The sequence below is a fragment of the Pseudophryne corroboree genome, chromosome 9 (genome assembly GCF_028390025.1).
Source record: "Pseudophryne corroboree isolate aPseCor3 chromosome 9, aPseCor3.hap2, whole genome shotgun sequence".
In the NCBI taxonomy this organism is placed as follows: Eukaryota; Metazoa; Chordata; class Amphibia; order Anura; family Myobatrachidae; genus Pseudophryne; species Pseudophryne corroboree.
Window position 1 is genome coordinate 447329349 of NC_086452.1, and position 20691 is coordinate 447350039.

At 46.8% G+C, this 20691-nt stretch overlaps 1 protein-coding gene across 1 annotated transcript in view; it reads left to right on the forward strand.

Moving 5' to 3' along the window:
- The first annotated feature begins 4068 nt into the window (after window positions 1–4068).
- RPN1 (ribophorin I) overlaps window positions 4069–20691 on the forward strand; it is a 20887-nt gene continuing 4264 nt past the window's right edge. The window contains exons 1-7 of the mRNA XM_063941164.1: window positions 4069–4404; window positions 8243–8307; window positions 9240–9546; window positions 10293–10502; window positions 10951–11143; window positions 17753–17852; window positions 18466–18724. Of these exons, the coding sequence (XP_063797234.1) occupies window positions 4180–4404; window positions 8243–8307; window positions 9240–9546; window positions 10293–10502; window positions 10951–11143; window positions 17753–17852; window positions 18466–18724 (1359 nt within the window). The 5' untranslated portion in view covers window positions 4069–4179. The remainder of the gene's footprint in view (window positions 4405–8242; window positions 8308–9239; window positions 9547–10292; window positions 10503–10950; window positions 11144–17752; window positions 17853–18465; window positions 18725–20691) is intronic.

Sequence of the window (20691 nt, forward strand, 5' to 3'; positions counted from 1 at the left end):
GGGCCTCGGGGGATGTTCTCAGTGCAGGTCTGTTACTAATACACCACAACATACCCCAATACCTCTATCTTACCTGGACAGGAACTTTACTGGCAGTACTGGTCAGTCTCAGAGAGACAGCACCAGGGGTGGTTCTAGGGTTCTGAGCGCCCCTGGCAAAGTAAGGAACTGGCACCCCCCACCTCCCCCACCGAGGGACACAGAGCGGGGAGTTACAGATAGGCTGAGGTCAGGGACACTGAGAGGGAATTACGGGGAGGGTGAGGGCAGGGACACTGAGAGGGAATAAGAGGAGTGTATGGGCAGGGTCACTGAGGGGACAGTTACAGGGATGGTGCGGGCAGGAACACTGAGGGGGAATTACAAGAAGGATGCGGACAGGGACACCGAGTGGATATATGCACACATACATACAGTTAAAAAAAACCTCTCTAGGTGTGATGGCACTACATGTCCCAGCAACTCCAGTTGACAAGGTGTCTCAACACAGCTGAACAGGCAGTCACTGGTCTAGATACCTCTCCATACAGAGCTCTTTGTAAGCTGTGATCCAGACTGCCAGCATAGACCATGCAGTGCAGCTACGGTACCGCAGAAAATGTACAGGTATGCTCATGCTGCACTGCTGACTGGTGCTGATTGTAGTGGCTGGTGTTTGGTGACAGACCGCGTGGGACCAATGAGAAGGGGAGCGGAAGAGGAAGAGGAGGTGCCTCGCCCCTCCCCATACCTGGAAGTGCCCCGCTCCCCGGCTATATTCACCATCACTGTGACTGTAGTGCAATACGCTACTGAGAGTCCGGCAGTGGATGAGCACTGCTAAGGGATGTACTCAGTGAGAACTACTATGTCATTCTACCCCCTGGCGCAGGTGGCACTGCCGGGCGGCGCCCCTGGCAAGTGCCATCCTGGCCAATAGGAAGATACACCCCTGGACAGCACCCAAACCCATTACAGCTCTATGGTATGATAGAAAGAGGTCCTCATTCAGCTGTATGGCTTCAGCCTTTCAGGCCATTGTAAATGCAATGAGCTCCCCCTAGAGGTATAACTTCTATTGTTCTTTCAATTTTTGGGCTTTTTGTTTCTGTTTTGCAGTTTCACTGAATTTATATGCAGCATATAAAGGAAATACATCAAATACCTGAGAAATGGCAATAACTGGATATGAAGGTGGATCTAGATCAGTGTTCCTCAAACCCAGTCCTCATGGAGCCATAACAGAGCATGTTTTCCTGATCATGTAGCTGGAGCAGAGGTGCATTAATTGACTAACACAGTAGATCCTTAGGTAATACTAGTTGTTCCTGAAGATACCTTGAATACATTCCCTGTGACCCCGGGTACATACTAGGCAATATATTATCCGATATATCGTCCCAATGCATATTGGAAAGATAGATCGTACACATCGCATAGTGGGCATGCCCGATTACGTGCCCAGGGAACGGCTATATGCAGTTACATGCAGCAGGTAACGATATATTGTGTCTTTGTACACTGCATCGTGCAGTATGAACAGTGCACAATATAGCATACCATCGGTCATTGTGCAGTATGAACAGCGCACAATATAGCATACCATCGGTCATCGTGCAGTATGAACAGCGCACAATATAGCATACCATCGGTCATCGTGCAGTATGAACAGCGCACAATATAGCATACCATCGGTCATCGTGCAGTATGAACAGCGCACAATATAGCATACCATCGGTCATCGTGCAGTATGAACAGCGCACAATATAGCATACCATCGGTCATCGTGCAGTATGAACAGCGCACAATATAGCATACCATCGGTCATCGTGCAGTATGAACAGCGCACAATATAGCATACCATCGGTCATCGTGCAGTATGAACAGCGCACAATATAGCATACCATCGGTCATCGTGCAGTATGAACAGCGCACAATATAGCATACCATCGGTCATTGTGCAGTATGAACAGCGCACAATATAGCATACCATCGGTCATCGTGCAGTATGAACAGCGCACAATATAGTGCCGTAGCCGTACACGGGTGCGACCCGCCTAGGTCCCTTTCACAGTGGCGTCCCCTGCCCAGCATATTGCCGGGTTGGTGACGTCAGCGGTGACGTGTGCGGAGGCGGCACTTGAAGATCAGATGATCACCAAGTGCTGCACAACCATACAGTGTGAACGGGAAACGGGACGCATTAGCAACCTGTTTACACCGCACAGCGACCCAGGTTGAAGCAGTATTCAGCCCTGCTGCCAGCAACCACAGGGTTGATTGACAGGAAGTGGACGTTTGGGGGTGGTAACTGACCGTTTTCTGGGAGTGTCAGGAAAAACACAGTCGTTCCCAAGCGTTTTCAGGGAGGGTGTGTGACATCAGCTCCGGCCCCGATCAGCCTGTTCTCATCACACTGTAGGAGTAAGTCCTGGGCTACCACATACTACACAGGCTGGAAAAATCATTAGATGGTGAGTGAGTTGCGAACGGATTTGCAGCTGACCGGCGTTTGCAAAGCTTTTTGCACGGCGTACACAGACTTGAACGGGGCGGTATTTCATTCTTTCTGGGCGGCGACTATCCGATCGTAAACATCTGCAAATTCGCTTAGGAGCGATCAGGTCTGAATTAGGCCCAATGTTCCTGCTATCAGGAAAATGAAAGGCAGTGAGCCATGATGACATAGCAGCAAAACGAATAACAGCATTTCTGAAATCATATTACTAGTAAAACAGATACAACAACATGAAAGTCAGTACACACATCTGCTGCCTTCCCATTTAAAACGGTGTTCTGTGTTCATCATGGGACACGCCTACTGTACTCCATAGCAACAGGGATGGTTTAACAGAGGAGGCGGCCCATGTGCAGTCTCCGCATGCCCCCACTTAGGGATGACCATCGATGTTTCAAAATCATCTATGGTTTATGGCCGCTATTGAATACTTTAGCCATCGATGGAGGAAACCACATGATTTCCTGCCATCGATGGTAAAGACCAACCAAATAGTTTTCCCCCCCTCCCTTTACAATGTGTTTGGACATGAAGAATAGCTCCGCCCCCTGACACCCGCTATGCCCCACCCCCAGTCACTGATTGTCCCACATCATATTAAAGCAGGTTATAACCATCAATGGGAGAAACCATCGATGGCTCCCTAGCATAAAGTTTTATGCAATTGATGGTTGCCATCAATGGTACACCAATGTCAGCCATCGGAGGATAACCCACCGATGCCCATCCCTAGCCCCCCCCCCCCCTTTCTTTCCGGAGTAGGGATGGCCATCAACCATCGATTACTCTAAATAATCGATGGTCTGTGCTTGATGTCAAATACTTTGCCCTCGATGGGGAAAACAAAATGGTTATCTGTCATCGATGGTATAGAAGGATCAGATTTTTTTTTACATTTCTTTTTTCCAGCAAGTGCCAGGACACGAGCATAGCTCCTCCCCTGACACCCTTTAAGCCCCCCCCCAGGCTGTGATTGGCCCGCAGGCCAATCAGTGGAAGAACAGGGATGACCATCGGTGGGTGAAACCATCGATGGTCTTCCATAGCATAGTTCAGAGGTTCCAAAACTCGTTCCTCAAGGCACCCAAACGGTCCTGGTTTTAAATGTGTCCATGCCTGGATTATTGGGGTGAAAGATAAGTACAGGTAAGGGGTGCGGGGTGGCCCCTGTGCACTGCACACTCTGCACCCATAATAGATATGCCCATGCATAGCAACCAATCAGATTCTAGCTATCATTTTATAGAATTTGCTAGATAAATCACATCTGGATTGTGATTGGTTGCTATGGGTGACACCTCCACATCCCATTTGGACAGCTCAGCTCTCCTCTGGTAACTAGAGACGCTCTATCCCCCGGTACACGGAGCTGTCCTACCCTCGCCTGTTCACAAACACTGAGATATGTAATTAGTACATAGTGTCTATTGTAACGTGTGGGGTATATTTGGAATTGGCCTGATTGTATATACAACTGCGGTCGGCATAAAGGTGACACAGCGTGACAGCACCCCGCATACCTGGCGCGCTGTATCAGGCATCGCCGAGGATACCCTGCAGTTGCTAGGCTGCGGCGGGTCCTGGGCGGCCATCTTGTTCCCGCTTGGCAGATGAATGAGCTGTAGCTGGAGTCGCCAGCGGCCCCCACAGGATAATCCGCCTCCATCCTCCGCCGCCCGGCCATGGAGCGTCCCGCCATCCGCGCCGCTCTGATCCTCTCAGCCCTGCTGGCCGCCTGCCGGGCCCACGACCTGCTCAACGAGGACGTCAGGCGCACCGTGGACCTCAGCAGCCACCTGGCCAAAGTGACGGCCGAGGTGAAGCTGTCCAACCCGGGGCCGGGAGCCGCTCAGTCCTTCCTGGTGGCGCTGGAGCCCGAGCTGGCCGAGCACCTGGCCTTCCTGGGGGTCAGTATGTGGGCTGGAGGGGAAGGGAGGGGGCTGCATTGTGTGTGTGTATACATATGTGTGTGTGTATATATATATATATATATATATATATATATATATATATATGTGTGTGTGTGTATATATATATATATATATATATATATATATACACACACACACACACACCTGCATTGCAATGTTGGGGACTAAACCATTCTCTCTCTTCAGTATATATGTATGTATGTATGTGTGTATATATATATATAATCTCAATGGTGCATGCTATATAGTAGTATTTTTCTATTAGTTACTGCATGCGTTGTATGTCTGCATGCGTGTACACAGTATAAGGTTTGTAGATTACACTTTGCGAGTCACACGGTGTAGGTAATATAGTACTGCTGTGGGTATGTCATGTAAGTATGTGTGTGTGGATATAAGGTTTGCAGATTATATGTTGTGCACACTCGGATGAGCACTGCGGGTCACAACTGGTGCACTGTCACACTGTACCGGCTAATGATACTGTGCTGCTATGTGACCCAGGCCTGGCAGAGCTGTGTGTATTGCATATTAGTATACGTGTGTGTATATGTACACAGTATAAGCTTTGGAGAGTATATGTTGCCGGTCACACCTGGCACACTGTCACTGTGCAGGATAATATTGTGCTGCTATGTGTATTACATGTTAATATTCGTGTGTGTGTGTGTGTGTGTGTGTGTGTGTGTGTGTGTATATACACAGTATAAGGTTTGCAGATTATACATTGCGCACACTTAGTTGAGCGATGTGAGTGATACTGTGCAGGGCAGTTATACTGTGCAGGCAGAGCTGTGTGTACTACATGACAGGACTCTGTCTCTTCCGCATGTGGCTGCTTACCCTGCTGCAGATCGACACGTCAGCACACAGCGCAGCCCCCTCCCCTCACACTGTCATACTGTACAGGATACAGAGTTACTCCCTCTGCTTGTCACTGGGAAGTGTCTGTGTTTGTAGCACAGTGTGTGAGGTGTCATGCTTATGGGATTAATATGGTGATTTGTGTGTAGGGTGTAATCAGGCCTGTGTGGGGGTAGGAGGTGCAGTGTAGACTGGGATGGTCCTGATTATTACATTGTGTTAGATCTTTCTTGAGTTGCATTTTATTTGTGAAAGCATTTAAAAAATATATTTTAGGTTTATTAACAGTATATTGACTTAGTGCAATTCTGTATATAGTGACCTGTCACACGGCACATAAAGTGCATCACGCATAGTAAGATCACCAAGTCCAGTGATTGGTTTGGGAAGTTACAGTGGTAGTAAGCCTTCATTACGTATTATGTGGCGCTGATGAGATCACTAGTGCTTTGAATGACATGATCTATAGAAAATGCAGTTTACACCCACATACATAATAAGCTGCGTGTTTGGCTTTAATGTTCCCAGTCTCTCGTCCGCTGTTGTAACATTGTTTCGTCTCCATTCTCTACTGTGCCTCAGTTTTAGTAATAGTCTCCCAACAGCTTAAAGAAACCCTAATATGATGTATTGGGGGGGGAACCACCAGTTTGTGTCCTTTGCAGATATATCTATCACAGATTGAATTATGTATACTGTGTAGCGGAGTACAAGGTGTGTCCTTCAACAGGAAGTCACTTGTTCAGGAGAAATATATTCCCCCGTGATAACATCGGTATCTGTAATACCTTCATCCACACTCTCACTGTGACTTTGACACCTGCGGCTGTAGCTGGTAGCTCTTTACTATAAGGGAACGTAGGGCAGATGTACTAAGCCTGGAGAAGTGGAAGGTGATAACGCACCAGTCAATCGGCTCCTAACTCATTTTTCAAAATGATTGGCTGGTGCTTTATCACCTTCCATATATCACTGCTTCATCACTTCTCCTGGCTTAATACATCTGCCCCTGTGTGTGTCAGGTTTCACAGTCTTCTAATAGAAATAACATTTGCCTGTTCCAAAAATGTCAGTATACATACAGACCAGTGATATTGGTTACAGAAGTACCTATAAGTTACGTGATTTGGTAGGTTGTCCTGCACCGGGGTGATGTCTGTGGTGGCTGCTCCAGCGACAGACTAAAGCCCAGTACGCACTAAACGAGTCCCCGCCGACGCCAATCATCGGCAAGCGCATACACACTTGCTGATGCCAGTGGGGAAGGGAGCAACGGCAGGGGGTGAACGACGCCCATTCTGCATTTGCTGCATGGCTAGTCGTTAACGAGGACCTCCCTCGTCTGTACGTGTTCAGGAGCGCGCACCTTGACATTGAGTGTACACACTGGACGAGATTGTAAAAGATCTCGCTCAGGTCGGCCCCTCTGAGCGAGATCTTCTGCTTTCTCGTCTAGTGTGTATTTATAACTAACATGGTGCTTTGTAACTGGTAACTAAGTAAAGTGATGCGGGGCATGCACAAGGAATATATTCGCCTGGCTGCGATCGGAAACGGCAACTCTCCCACCCCACTAGACACTGCGGCCTGCCGGTGAGGATGGCACCGGGCAGGCAGTTTTCAGCAGGGAGCGTTTTACCACTTTAAGATTGGACAGGGTGCAGCATCCTGCTGAAACAGCCCAGGGTGGACACTGCGGGGGGTATTCAATTGTTTGAAAAGTCAGTTGGGTGTCTGTTTTTTCATATCTAAAGGTGGGTACACACTGGAAAGATATATCTGCCGATCAATTGACCGGCAGATATATCTATGGACGGAGCGGGCAGTGTGTTGAGCATACACGCTGCCCAATCCGTTGGGGAATGACGTCATGAACACCGCCCAGTTCAGCTGTCAATCACCGCCGGCCGCCGCAGCATGTGTACGGGCGGTCGGTTGACCGCCGTACACGCACAGTGACGCGCCAATATATCTGTAAATATATTGGCCGTCGGCTGTGCTGCGGTGCCGACACGATACGTCTGTGAACGACGAAGTTCACAGACGTATCGGCCGTACACACTGGCTGACGGACCCGCGATATATCGGCCGTTCAGGAGAACGGCCGATATATCGGCCGGTGTGTACGGGCCTTTATAGACCGGAAAATACAGACACCCAACCGACTTTTCAACCATTTGAATTACCCCCCCTAAAAATGTTAGTCGGCTGGCCTGATGAGAGTTTTAGATGTGTGGAGGCGTCGTCCCGTCTACCGGGATATCGTGTGTATCCATGTGGAGCGCCGTTTTAGTTGGTCTGGTGTATGGCCCACATATGTTTCATCTGCATTATATTAAATATGCTGACAAGCAGTGGATCCAATTTCTTTGTTGTAATGTACTAACCAAAATATATAAAACGTGTAGTATTCCATTATCTACATGTAAATATGGGGGTCTTATCCCTCCTGGACTTGATTGTTTGTATGTCCCCTCTGTGTGTGTATGGGTGCTTTGTTTTCTCTAACAGATGATTGGCGGAAAAATAACCATGCAAGCTGCTGGTCCTGAATGTGTCATCGTTATCTCTGCGACCTGCATGTTTCCCAGCTCTCCTCTCAGGGGCACAGGCAGACAACTGGTCCATTTGCTCCAGTGAGAGGCTATCTAGAAAACATGCAATATTGGAGTGGCCTGTGCAGGGTGATGGCAGGCCTGACTAGAGCTGGCTAAACATGACGCCTACTAGGCCCATCTTCCTATAATGTTACACATCTCAAGATCTCTCTCCAGTGTTGCTGAAATGATGTAGATGTTCAGAGAGATAAAGATTGATCTGGTGACTCCTGAGATTTCTGCATCCTTTATACATGTATATGACACTGTAATGCTGAGTGATTTGCACCGGCTGCAGATGGAGAGTATTTAGAGCGTGTTGCTAATACTCCCTCTCATTGTGTGTGATACAGGTGAAGGGGGAGGATGAGGAGGACGGCTACCTGGAAATACATGAAACAAAAGGCAAAGGGAGAAGGTGAGACTTTGGTTATCTGTAGCTATGTGCATGATTGTCTGGCTGTAGCTGTGTTGTTGCTACTGTGCTGCTTTAGTGTTCCTCTCATCTGCTGTTCTGATTAAAGGTGCATACACACGGGGCCATTTTGAGCTAAAAGTAGCACATTTTTGGCGTTTTGAGCTCACCGCTCGGCCATACACACTTTTGTCCCCTACTGTGTATGGCCAAGCGGTGAGCGCTGATGCGCGCTCTTGCATCAACGCTGGCCGCTGCCGTCCGTCTGTCTTTTACCGGCCGAGTGACCCACTTTCCGCAGTCTCTCCTACTGTGGAAAGCGGTTCACCCCCGTGAAAATCTGTGTGTATGCGATTTTTCCGGCCAGCAATTTTTCACATCATCGCTCAGCGTACACACTGGGCAAAACGCCCAGTGTGTGTGCGCCTTCAGGCCAGTGTCGCACGTATCTTTTACTCTCCGTGCTTTGTCTTATCTATATAATACCCCTTTCACACTGATCCCCAGAGTTCGATCCAGATTAGCGAACACAGGTTGGAGCCAGGGCTTCACCTAGACTTACCCATTTCATGCCGCCAGATTATCCTGGGTCGTCTCCGCTCACACAGGACGCTTGGTGATTATAAATTCTCCGATTGCTCCTGAGCCAGCGTTTTAGGCATGACCCGGGTCTCCTTTCACAGTGCAGCTGACCTGGTTGTGACCCAGGTAGTGGACCTTGGATTCATGACCCCTGCCGACCCTTTCACAGAGTCTGGATCTGGGTCACACCGGCTTGCTCCTGCAATAATACGGTGTCTCGGCTCAGTGGGTAAGGGGTATTGGAGTTCCAATAAACATTTGTTTGTGTCTGGGTAAAAATAAAATAAAAGGACCGGTCTATTACAGAATGAACAGAAGATGCATGTTAAATATTCAAATAATTTTTATTTCAGCGGCAAACAATTCACCGTCCTCCTTCCATCATCATTGTCCCCTGGCGCGAAGACCAAAGTGCATATTGAGACTGTTTTCACCCACATCCTGAAGCCTTACCCCACCCAGATCACGCAGGCAGATAAACAGTTTGTAACCTTTGAAGGCAACCATTACTTCTACTCCCCGTATGCCACCGTCTCCCAAACCACACGTGTCAAGCTGTCCTCGCGGAATGTGGAGAGTTACACCAAGCTGGGCAACCCGTCCCGTTCCGATGACACCATTGAATACGGCCCTTTCAAAGACATTGCAGCATGGAGTTATGTAAGTAACTTTGCAACCAAATATATTAACTTATTTATGCCGCATCATTCACAGTGTTTGGGGGAAAAGGAGCGAACCTCTGAGTTAAACAGAGAACGTCTTTAAGTCTTCGCCACCCATTAGTAAATCTAATGGTTCACACACTTTATCCAATATGAATAATTAATGTTGGCTCGGAAGTCATGGAAATGTCTTTCGTCATCTTATTTTGACCTGTTCGCCAACACCGCTGCTTAGATCTAGGACTTTGGCGTTGATTTATCAATCAGTGAGAAGAGAAGTTGGCTATAGCACCCAATCTGCTTTACCTAATATTTTATAGAATGTACTTGAGAAATGAAACCTTAAAGCTGAGTTGCTATGGGCAACTACTCAATTGGTTCACTTTTCTACTCCATTGTTTGATAGATTAACCCCTTGTATGTTAATCATAGAGTTTGCCCCCTACAAATGTCTACCTAATATTGATTCATCATCTAGTGCAGGGATTGGGAACCTACAGCCCTCAAGCTGTGGTTGAACTACACATACCAGCATGCCTTGCTACAGTTCTGCTATTTGGCCATTCTAAAACTGTTGCAGGGCATGCTGGGATGTGTAGTTCAACAACAGCTGGGGGACCGAAGGTTCCCCATCCCTGATCTAGTGTAAGGATCTCCCCTTCTTTTTACAGTCTGAGATAAGATACTTTATAATTCTCATGAAGACTCTCTTCTTTCAGTAACCTTTGTGCATTTAATCCTCAGGACCCCCTAAAGGTACACTATGAGAACAATAGCCCCTTCCTCACTATTACCCGCATGACCCGCCTTGTTGAGGTCTCCCATTGGGGAAACATTGCCGTAGAGGAGACTGTTGATTTAAAGCACACTGGGGCCTATTTGAAGGGACCCTTCTCAAGATACGACTACCAGAGACAGCCGGACAGCGGGATATCGTCAGTCAAATCCTTTAAGGTAAGGAACACTGTCCGATTCCGAATAGAAGGGAATATTAAGCAATTGAAACATTTTCAACCTGGTCTCAATGTAATATTGCAAATGGAGGGGGGAGAAAAAGTTTACAAGTGAAAAAAGTTTTGTCAGGCGACACCCGAAACAGACACAAAGGGTCTTCAGGGCTGGTTTATAGAGAGACGGGTGGAATTATGTCATATCATATATCGGGGCTCCTGCGTTCTTCTGGGCCATTATATTCGCCCTTAAAACATTCGCTATCGAGTACAGGTAATTTTATTACGTCAGACTTTCATTGTAAGATTATCATTTCTTCTGTTGAATATTATAGCTGTAACTTGTGGCAGTGTTCTGCTACACACACACACACACACACACACATACACCTCGCGTTTCCTGGGATTCATTGTCTGACTTTAATCTTTGGATCCCAATATCCCCCTCTTAGACGATCCTGCCAGCAGCTGCCCAGGACGTGTACTACAGAGATGAAATTGGAAACATCTCTACCAGCCACCTGTTGGTTCTTGACGACTCTGTTGAGATGGAGATCCGGCCCAGGTTCCCACTTTTTGGAGGATGGAAAACCCATTACACCGTTGGTTACAACCTGCCAAGCTATGAGTACCTGTATAACCTGGGTAAGTCGCAGATTGGATTGTCTGTCTTCTGTGGTGTTCCGTCCGATAACAAGTGTTTAAGGATTATTTATTACACTCTGCTATATTCTCCATACACTGCATTTATGTCTGTGCGTCTTTTCCCGTATCTGGTGTGTGTACGTACGTATGTATAAAATACTATTACAGGTTGAGTATCCCATATCCAAATATTCCGAAATACGGAATATTCCGAAATACGGACTTTTTTGAGTGAGAGTGACATAGTGAAACCTTTGTTTTCTGATGGCTCAATGTACACAAATTTTGTTTAATACACAGTTATTCAAAATATTGTATTAAATGACCTTCAGGCTGTGTGTATAAGGTGTATATGAAACATAAATGAATTGTGTGAATGTACACACAGTTTGTTTAATGCACAAAGTTATAAAAAATATTGGCTAAAATTACCTTCAGGCTGTGTGTATAAGGTGTATATGTAACATAAATGCATTCTGTGCTTAAGCTTAGGTCCCATCACCATGATATCTCATTATGGTATGCAATTATTCCAAAATACGGAAAAATCCCATATCCAAAATTCCTCTGGTCCCAAGCATTTTGGATAAGGGATACTCAACCTGTATTGGGAATATATTCTCATTCAGCTTCAGGACTCCTACTTTGCTGCTTTTGACTGTGCTACATTTAAGCTCCAATAAGTTTTCTGCCCAATTTGTAACAGTCTCTAATGTTGCAGATTAGTTTTTGTTATGTCACGTACTGTAATATCTGTAATGCACTCCCTGCGTCTAGACCTTAGCTATAACATTGCAGACTGTATTTCCTCTTCTTTTCTTTTTCATCCACTAGGGGTCACTGGAGTACTCTTGGGATATGGACAACGTAGCAGAAACAAAGGCACTGAATATTTAAATTTAGAACTCTCCACCCCTCCATATCCCAGAGTACCTCAGTGTACGACCTCAGTGTTTTTTCCGTGCTCACAGCAAGAACAAGGCTTGTGGGGACTTCCCACACTTGGTGGAAGATTTTTATTAATTTTTCATTTTTACTTTTTACTACATCCCTTCCCAGTTTCTTGAAAAACATGGGTCCGGGATAGTGCCGCTGCATGGGCAGCGCATGGCGTGTCGGTCCTCACAAAGAGCACCCTCACAGCCACAGGCAGCCCACTGTCTGCAACAGCTGAACGGAGCTTACAGAAAGAAGCCCCGTTACAGCCATGAAAAAGTGATCAACAGCTGGACGGAGCTTACAGATAGAAGCCCCGTCGCAGCTATGACCGGAGAGCTCTGAGCTTAGAAGCCCGTCGCAGACCTCCTACAAAAGGTATGCTGGGGAAACGGGGCGGTCAGCGCAGGCGGCCGCCCCGCTGTGTGGGGTCCGTTGGGTGCGCCGCTCACTACCGCACTGCCACTTAGCCCAGCCGCTCCGTCCAAAGCCGTCTGCCGCTCCGTTCTCCCGACCCAGGCGCTCCGTCTTCCGACCAGGCGCGCCGTCAGCGCTGTATGAAAAGTGCAGCGCACAGAGGGGGAGACCCGCCGCAGCTTGACTAGCCACAGCTACGCGGCCCGGCAATCCGTCCTCCGCTACTTTGAATGTCTCTCGTCTCCCTGCAGTGAGCGTCCCGGCTCACCGCTAACACAGCGCTACAGGGAGTACAGAGAGGGGGGGGGGCGGAGACCCGCCGCACAGAGCTTCGAACAGCGGTGCTCTCACAGAGGGGGGGACGGAGACCCGCCGCACAGAGCTTCTCACAGCGGTGCTCTCAAGAACAGACCCGGCCAGCTTGCTTAGCAACGCCGCGCTCCGGCCAGCCGATCTCTGCTGCTCTGGGCTATGGTCCTTCGCCTCCCTGCAAAAAGCTTCCCAGCTCCCCGCTGAGACACAGCGCTACAGGGAGTACAGGGAAGGGGGAGGGAGTGGGGGATCTGGCAGATTACTGCGTGGCTGCAGCTGCCAGATGCTACAAGTGTAATAGGCTGTTGAGCCTATATATATTTTATCTATAGAAGTTATTAATATTAACAGAATAGCTATAGAAGATATTAATACATAACAACTGCAGACAGAGCATATATTACATGTGACCTGCCTGTGATTGTATTGTAACCTGCATGGGATTATCAGTGTATACTAGACTGTGAGTCTCAGTGGCAGCAGGTATTGTAACTTCTCCTATGAGTTTCAATGTAAGCATGGCATGGGGGCCATTTTTAATCATGTTTCCTGTTTCTTCCAGTGGTAATTCCAGAACATTCCTACACTACATCTCTACGCCACCGGAGGCGCAGGGGTGTTAGTGGGAAATTTGGGTCAGGTTTCACATAGGCCCATGTAAACTGTATTTATCAATAATATAATATATATATATATATATATATATATATATATATATATATATATATATATATATATATATATATATATATATATATATATTACACACTTTAAGTAAACATTTTACTAATTAGTGCAAGTGTCTGTCATTTGGCTATTGTGGTGTCTGTCTGTATAAGGGGTAAGCCTCCAACACAGACTAAATATAAGGTTTACTACAATGGCTGTACATAAATCTACCACAAATTCTGTTGGTTTGTACGTTTCCACTCCGGAAGCCGGGTCAGTCCCAGATCCTATGTTAAGCATAACTCAGCTCGACAGGAGCGGTAAGATCGGAGTCTCGGAAGTTACTCCGCCAGCTCTAACAAAGGAGTCTCAGTATTTCCAAAGGTCCAATTTCCCTTTGGGTACCAGGGTGTTAATTTAACTGGTCTTATAATTTAATCTGACAATTATATGTCAGACCTCACAGCGATACCTACAAGTGAGAAGGGTACATTAGACCAGCAGTCAGATAGTGCGGGGTTTTGACAACCATACATTGCTAATAACCAGTGAGTCAGTGTCTCAATTTTTACAGAGACTAGGTAGACTCTAACATGTAATCTGTCGATTTTCATAAACAACAGATCTTCAATGAGTTATTATTTAGAATATCTGACTAACATTTAAATCTATTTACCCGTTTCCACATCTAAATAGGACAATCCGTCATTGGTGAATTCGTCTGTGACAAACATTATAAACACCCATGATACATTGGGGTCACTAGACGCTCTATGTATGGAAACAATGACGATCACTGTTAATAAAAAGCTGCAGAGTATCTCTGTAAAGCTTCTGCTGACACGATTCTCGCTTTTCATCGTCGCTAGTTTCACCAAAACAAGGTTGTTTGGTCCTAAATTTGATATTCAGACGAAAATACTTTGGCCCAACGTTTAATCCCTTTTAGACTTCAGTCTTTTCAAGGCTGTGGTACAAAAGCAGTCACGACTTGTAACGCCAGGGTGCTAAAGTCAACAAGCCAGTGGCTTAACGGCCTCTCAGGCCATCTAGAATTTCCAATTGTGGAAGCGCGCCTTTACACGTGACATTTGCCGGGTTTCCAAACATCCACTCATGGATGTATCCGCTATTTACAGTTTAAAAGACTGCCTATGTCGGACGAAATTAGGCGTTTTGGCAGGTGGCCATTCAGTCTCTGCTGGGTTCAGCTGTTTTATTTCCACACCTGGTACACCAACAGAGTCAGGGTTACTTATTCCCCTCTGTTTGGGGTAACGAAGCCAGAGGGCTCCGTCGCAGTCTCAATCAGCAAGTCACTTACTACAGTTGGAAATGGATTTACTGCAGTTAGTACTTGCATATTTGGAGCCAGAAGATTGCATGATTGCGCTTGATCTTCACAATGCGTGTTTACCCATTCCGGTTTGGTCACCGCATCACAGGTCTTGCGTTTTGCAATACGCCACAACCATTAACCATTTCAGGTTCTACCGTTTGGCCTCTGGTCAACGCCTCGGGTATTCACCAAAGTGATGTTGGTGACAATAGCTCATTTCAGAGCCCTGGCGGTGACAATCGTTCCATACTTAGACGATCTGCTCATAAGAACTCTGTCTCAACAGAAGTTCCTCTTACTTGCGCTACTAACGTACACGGTGGCAGGTCAAGTTCAAAAACAATCGCATCTAATTCCGTCTGAACGACTTCAATTCCTAGAAGAAATATACCATCTAGTACAATTAGTGCAAAAGCCACGCACACTAGCGGTACATTGGTGTATTCGCCTATTAGGAACAATGATGTGTTTTCAAAGCGCTTTAGTTCGCCGAGTTTCACTCGCGTTTCCCACAGGGGGGCGTGGGTGTATATACTCTGGACGAGAGTCTCAGAGGTTGAGGAGTTGTAGTTAAAAAGATCAGCGACAGGGGTTCTAAAACGGATCACGACAGATTGCTGTCTATAAATGTCCTGGAACTCCGTGCAATTTACAATGCACTACATGCTTCGCTTTCAGTCTGTCCAAGTGCAGTCAGACAACGCAACGGGAGTTGCATACACAACAACCAGGGAGGACCGAGAAGCCGCATGGCAATGCGGGAGGTAGCTCGAATCCTCAATTGCCCAGAACACCATTAGGTGATGTTGTCGACGGGATTCATTCCGGGAGTGGACATCTGTTAGACAGATGATCTCAACCGTCGGGATTTTTATCCAGAAAACTGGGCATTAAATCCAGAGGTGTTTCATATGTGAATCCACAGGTGGGGTTACCCTCAGGTATACATGATGGCATCTCGCCACAATTACAAACGCTCAGTATGTGTACAGAACGACAGATCACAAGGGCAGTGGCGGTGGAGGTTCTCACATTCGTGTGGTCATACAGCCTCGTGTATCTGGCTCCACCGTTTTCCGCTGCTCTCTCCGTTGCTAAAACGGATCATAAGACAGTTCGTCACAGTCATACTAGTGATATCTCATGGGTTTCGGAGAGCTTGCTTCTCGAATCTCCAAGGAATAATTGCACACGATCTTTGCCCGCTCATAATACGTCCAACCTGTTACAACAGGGACCATTCTTTTACTCCTATTTACCTATGTACCGCGGCTGCGGTTTACGGGGTGGTGGTTCAGACCGCCCTCTTAAGAAAAGATATAGGGCATTACAGTATCGGTTATACCAACCATGTTACGAGCTAGGAAGCCGCTTACGGCAGCTCATTATTACAAAATTTGGTGTGCCTATATAGGTGGGTGTGAAACTCTGAAGTTTCCGACATCATCTTTCAATGTTACCCATATTCTGTTATTTTACAGATGGGGTGGGATGGAGAACTGCGTTTATCTGCACTGAGGGTGCAAGACGTTTGACTCTATTACGTCGGTACACACTTTTCTACAAGGTGGAATCAAAGTGCAGCCTCCATTTATCCCACCTACAGCGCCATGCGACTTGAAACTGGGTTCAGATTTCTTGCAGTTTTCATATTTTGAACCTTTACAATAAATGGGGATTAAGTTTCTCACTTGGAAAACGTTTTTCTTCTAGCCTTAGCTTCGGCAAGGGTTTTGTTTTCACATTTGGGTGCCTGGTATTCCAAGCCACCGTATTTGAGTTTTCTCATGACAAAACAGAACTTCGGACGAATTCCGATTTTCTTATTCTTCACATCAATAAACTAATAGTGGTTCCTGTGTTGACAGCACATTCTAGAATTCTGAATGTGGTACACGCATTACGCGTCTATATGTCCCGAACGTCTACAGTACGTCATACGGATACGTTGTTTGTTCTCTATGATGCTGCCAACTGGGGTTAGCCAGTTTCTCAGCAGACATTATCCAGTTGGATAAAAATGACTACAAGTCAGGCTTACTTTAAGGCTAAGTTACAGTCGCCTTCGTCAGTAATAGCTCATTCCACAGGTTCTGTGGGAATGTCAGGACCAGCTGGTCGTGGAGCGTCTACGACGCGGCTACATAGCCTTCAGTGCACACGTTTGTGCGCGTTTACACGTTATTAAACGGTTGCGGCATCAGCATCTAGCTTTGGCTGCCTACTGTTACAAGTGTCAAACAGCTCTCCCGCCCACGAGGGAAGCTTTGGTACGTCCCAAGAGTACTCCAGTGACCCCTAGTGGATGAAAAAGAAAAATGTGTTACCCTAAGCTCCTCTGAGCTTAAAACAACCCAGGTAAAACTGCTCTGGGTGGGCGTCCAGTGCCCCCTATGGATTCAAAGAAAAGGATTTACCTGGTAAGTACCAAAATCCTATTTACCTGGTTTGTATTAAGCTCAGAGGAGCTTATGGTAACACATTTTCACCGATTGGTTCAAATTATAAAGGTCTATCGGTTATGGTGTCAACTGTTTAGTTGACAATAACGTTATGTGTCAACTTTGTTGTTGTCCGTTATGTTATAGGAATTCTCCATTGTCAACCTCTCTATAGTTCCTGTTCGCTCAGTAAAAAACACTGAGGTCGTACACTGAGGTACTCTGGGATATGGAGGGGTGGAGAGTTCTAAATTTAAATATTCAGTGCCTTTGTTTCTGCTACGCTGTCCATATCCCAAGAGTACTCCAGTGCCCCCTATGGATTCAAAGAAAAGGATTTACCTGGTAAGTACCAAAATCCTATTTTTCCTGTACAGGTCTGGAAATCCTGTCCTGCGTTATGAGACATGGGCATTAGAGCTCTTCCTCCCAGTGCTAGAATAGTTCTGTTATCTGGCTGGCAGTCTGATAAGTTCTTGTGCTTTCTGCCCACAGGTGATCAGTACGCCCTGAGGATCAGATTCATTGACCATGTATTCGATGAACAGATTGTGGATTCACTGACCGTGAAGATAATCCTTCCTGAAGGAGCAAAGTAAGCAGCTGATGTTTTGCTAGGTCTTCTTTTAAGATTAGAGAGTCCCTAAAACGGACACCCCCTGCTTTACTAGGAGAGAGCTTGTGTGAGGGGACGCATTTGTGCTAAAGGTACGAGTGGCTTAGGCATTGCAGTGCTGATTTGCTTGTTAGGCTAATGGCACACTGGCACTTACTGCACGTAACGTATACTCCTGATTCAGCAGCTGCCTCTGTCTGTACTCTGCAGTCAGTGTACAATTCCGGTTCCAGTCATGCTTGAGCTGATGGTCCCTTGGGTTCATATACCCATTACCATGAAGCCACCAGAAGCTGGTCCTTTGCTGTGAGCTTGTATGGCCAGAAGAGGGAGCCCTCCCCTTTTCCTCTAGAAATAGACTACAGCTATAGAGTTTTATCATCCATTCATAGATGGACCATCTTTCCTGCACTGCAACCTCACAGCAGAATGGACTGGGGAGGAGACTGTTATTTATCTGGGTAGTTGCTATTGGTTACAGCACACTTCTGCCGTGTGCCACTTTACAAAAGTATCCCTTTAGGTATTTCAATATTTTTTCCTTTTGTAAAGTGTTCTTCTCTTGGCCCTCAAAATGTAACCTTCTTTCCAGGCACATCCATGTGGAGAACCCCTATGAGGTTAACCGAGACCCAGACGAGCTGCACTACACCTACCTAGACACATTTGGCCGTCCGGTCATCGTTGCCCACAAGAACAACCTGGTTGAGCAGCACATCCAGGATATCGTGCTTCATTACACATTCAACAAGATCTTGATGCTCCAGGAGCCTCTGCTGGTCGTTGGAGCCTTCTATATCCTCTTCTTCACGGTCATTCTCTATGTCAGGCTGGACTTCTCCATCACCAAGGTTGGTATCTCCTCAGTCTGCAGAATCTTGTAAGGGTATTGCACGGCAATAGGTGGGTGGATGGTGCAAGTCACTTTGTGCCGAGCTGCATAGTTACTGAACTGTACTGCTGGACATGTGGGAGATATTATAGTACAGTTCCTGACCGAGTGATATAACCTGGCTAGTTCCTCCTACATTTATGACAGTGGCTCCTGGTCCACTAAGGGAAATCCTCTAGTAGATGGATACGGCTTCTGCGTTCTCCTACCAGTGACTATCATCTGGGTCCTTAAAACTGCTCGTTTAGGTGAAACTAAAAGAAGGCTTAATATTCCTTTTTAACTTTATTTTTGCCTCATAATCACAGCATGTAGTGTTCTTGGAGCTTTACATTCCCTAATTTCACAGGAACGCAGATTTTCTTTCCTTTTTCTGTTGCTAGAGGAGCTTAACACCTTTTGTGCGAAGGACAAGTGGGACCCATCCTCAGTATATACATCAAAGTGCTTAGGAGGATAAGCCCTGCCCCCTCACACCACACTAGACTATATTGTAACAATTAAACATTCCCTATCTTCCCCTATCCTGGCACCGAAAGAGTCTTGGGCAACTTTGAGCGTATCCTCTTTCAAACCACAGGCCCACTTTTATTATTAGCAGTTGCTTATTGACATTTATACTTTGTAGTGAATGTCTCGTGATCACTCGTATTGTATGGGCCTGGAAGAGGACACTTAGCGGCCTGATCTCCTTTATCCTGGCACCTAACACTCTGTGATCACCAGACAATAACACCCTATACTAAGTCCTGACAACTGGGGGTTGTAATGACCAGACCTCCCCTACAGTAGCGCCCTCATATGATGTAGCAGGTTTGCTTTGTTGGGCTAATATATTGTTCCCACACATTTTCTCTATCGTCCTAGTGGATGCTGGGGTTCCTGAAAGGACCATGGGGAATAGCGGCTCCGCAGGAGACAGGGCACAAAAGTAAAGCTTTCCGATCAGGTGGTGTGCACTGGCTCCTCCCCCTATGACCCTCCTCCAAGCCAGTTAGATTTTTGTGCCCGGCCGAGAAGGGTGCAATCTAGGTGGCTCTCCTAAAGAGCTGCTTAGAAAAGTTTAGCTTAGGTTTTTTATTTTACAGTGAGTCCTGCTGGCAACAGGATCACTGCAACGAGGGACTTAGGGGAGAAGAAGTGAACTCACCTGCGTGCAGGATGGATTGGCTTCTTGGCTACTGGACATCAGCTCCAGAGGGACGATCACAGGTACAGCCTGGATGGTCACCGGAGCCTTGCCGCCGGCCCCCTTGCAGATGCTGAAGTTAGAAGAGGTCCAGAATCGGCGGCAGAAGACTCCTCAGTCTTCTAAAGGTAGCGCACAGCACTGCAGCTGTGCGCCATTTTCCTCTCAGCACACTTCACACGGCAGTCACTGAGGGTGCAGGGCGCTGGGAGGGGGGCGCCCTGGGAGGCAAATGAATACCTATTTTGGCTAAAAATACCTCACATATAGCCTCCGGAGGCTATATGGAGATATTTAACCCCTGCCAGAATCCGTTAAGAGCGGGAGACGAGGCCGCCGAAAAGGGGCGGGGCCTATCTCCTCAGCACACAGCGCCATTTTCCCTCACAGAAAGGCTGGAGGGAAGGCTCCCAGGCTCTCCCCTGCACTGCACTACAGAAACAGGGTTAAAACAGAGAGGGGGGGCACTAATTTGGCGTTAGAAATATATAAAAAAGATGCTATAAGGGAAAACACTTATATAAGGTTGTCCCTATATAATTATAGCGTTTTTGGTGTGTGCTGGTAAACTCTCCCTCTGTCTCTCCAAAGGGCTAGTGGGTCCTGTCCTCTATCAGAGCATTCCCTGTGTGTGTGCTGTGTGTCGGTACGTGTGTGTCGACATGTATGAGGACGATGTTGGTGAGGAGGCGGAGCAATTGCCTGTAATGGTGATGTCACTCTCTAGGGAGTCGACA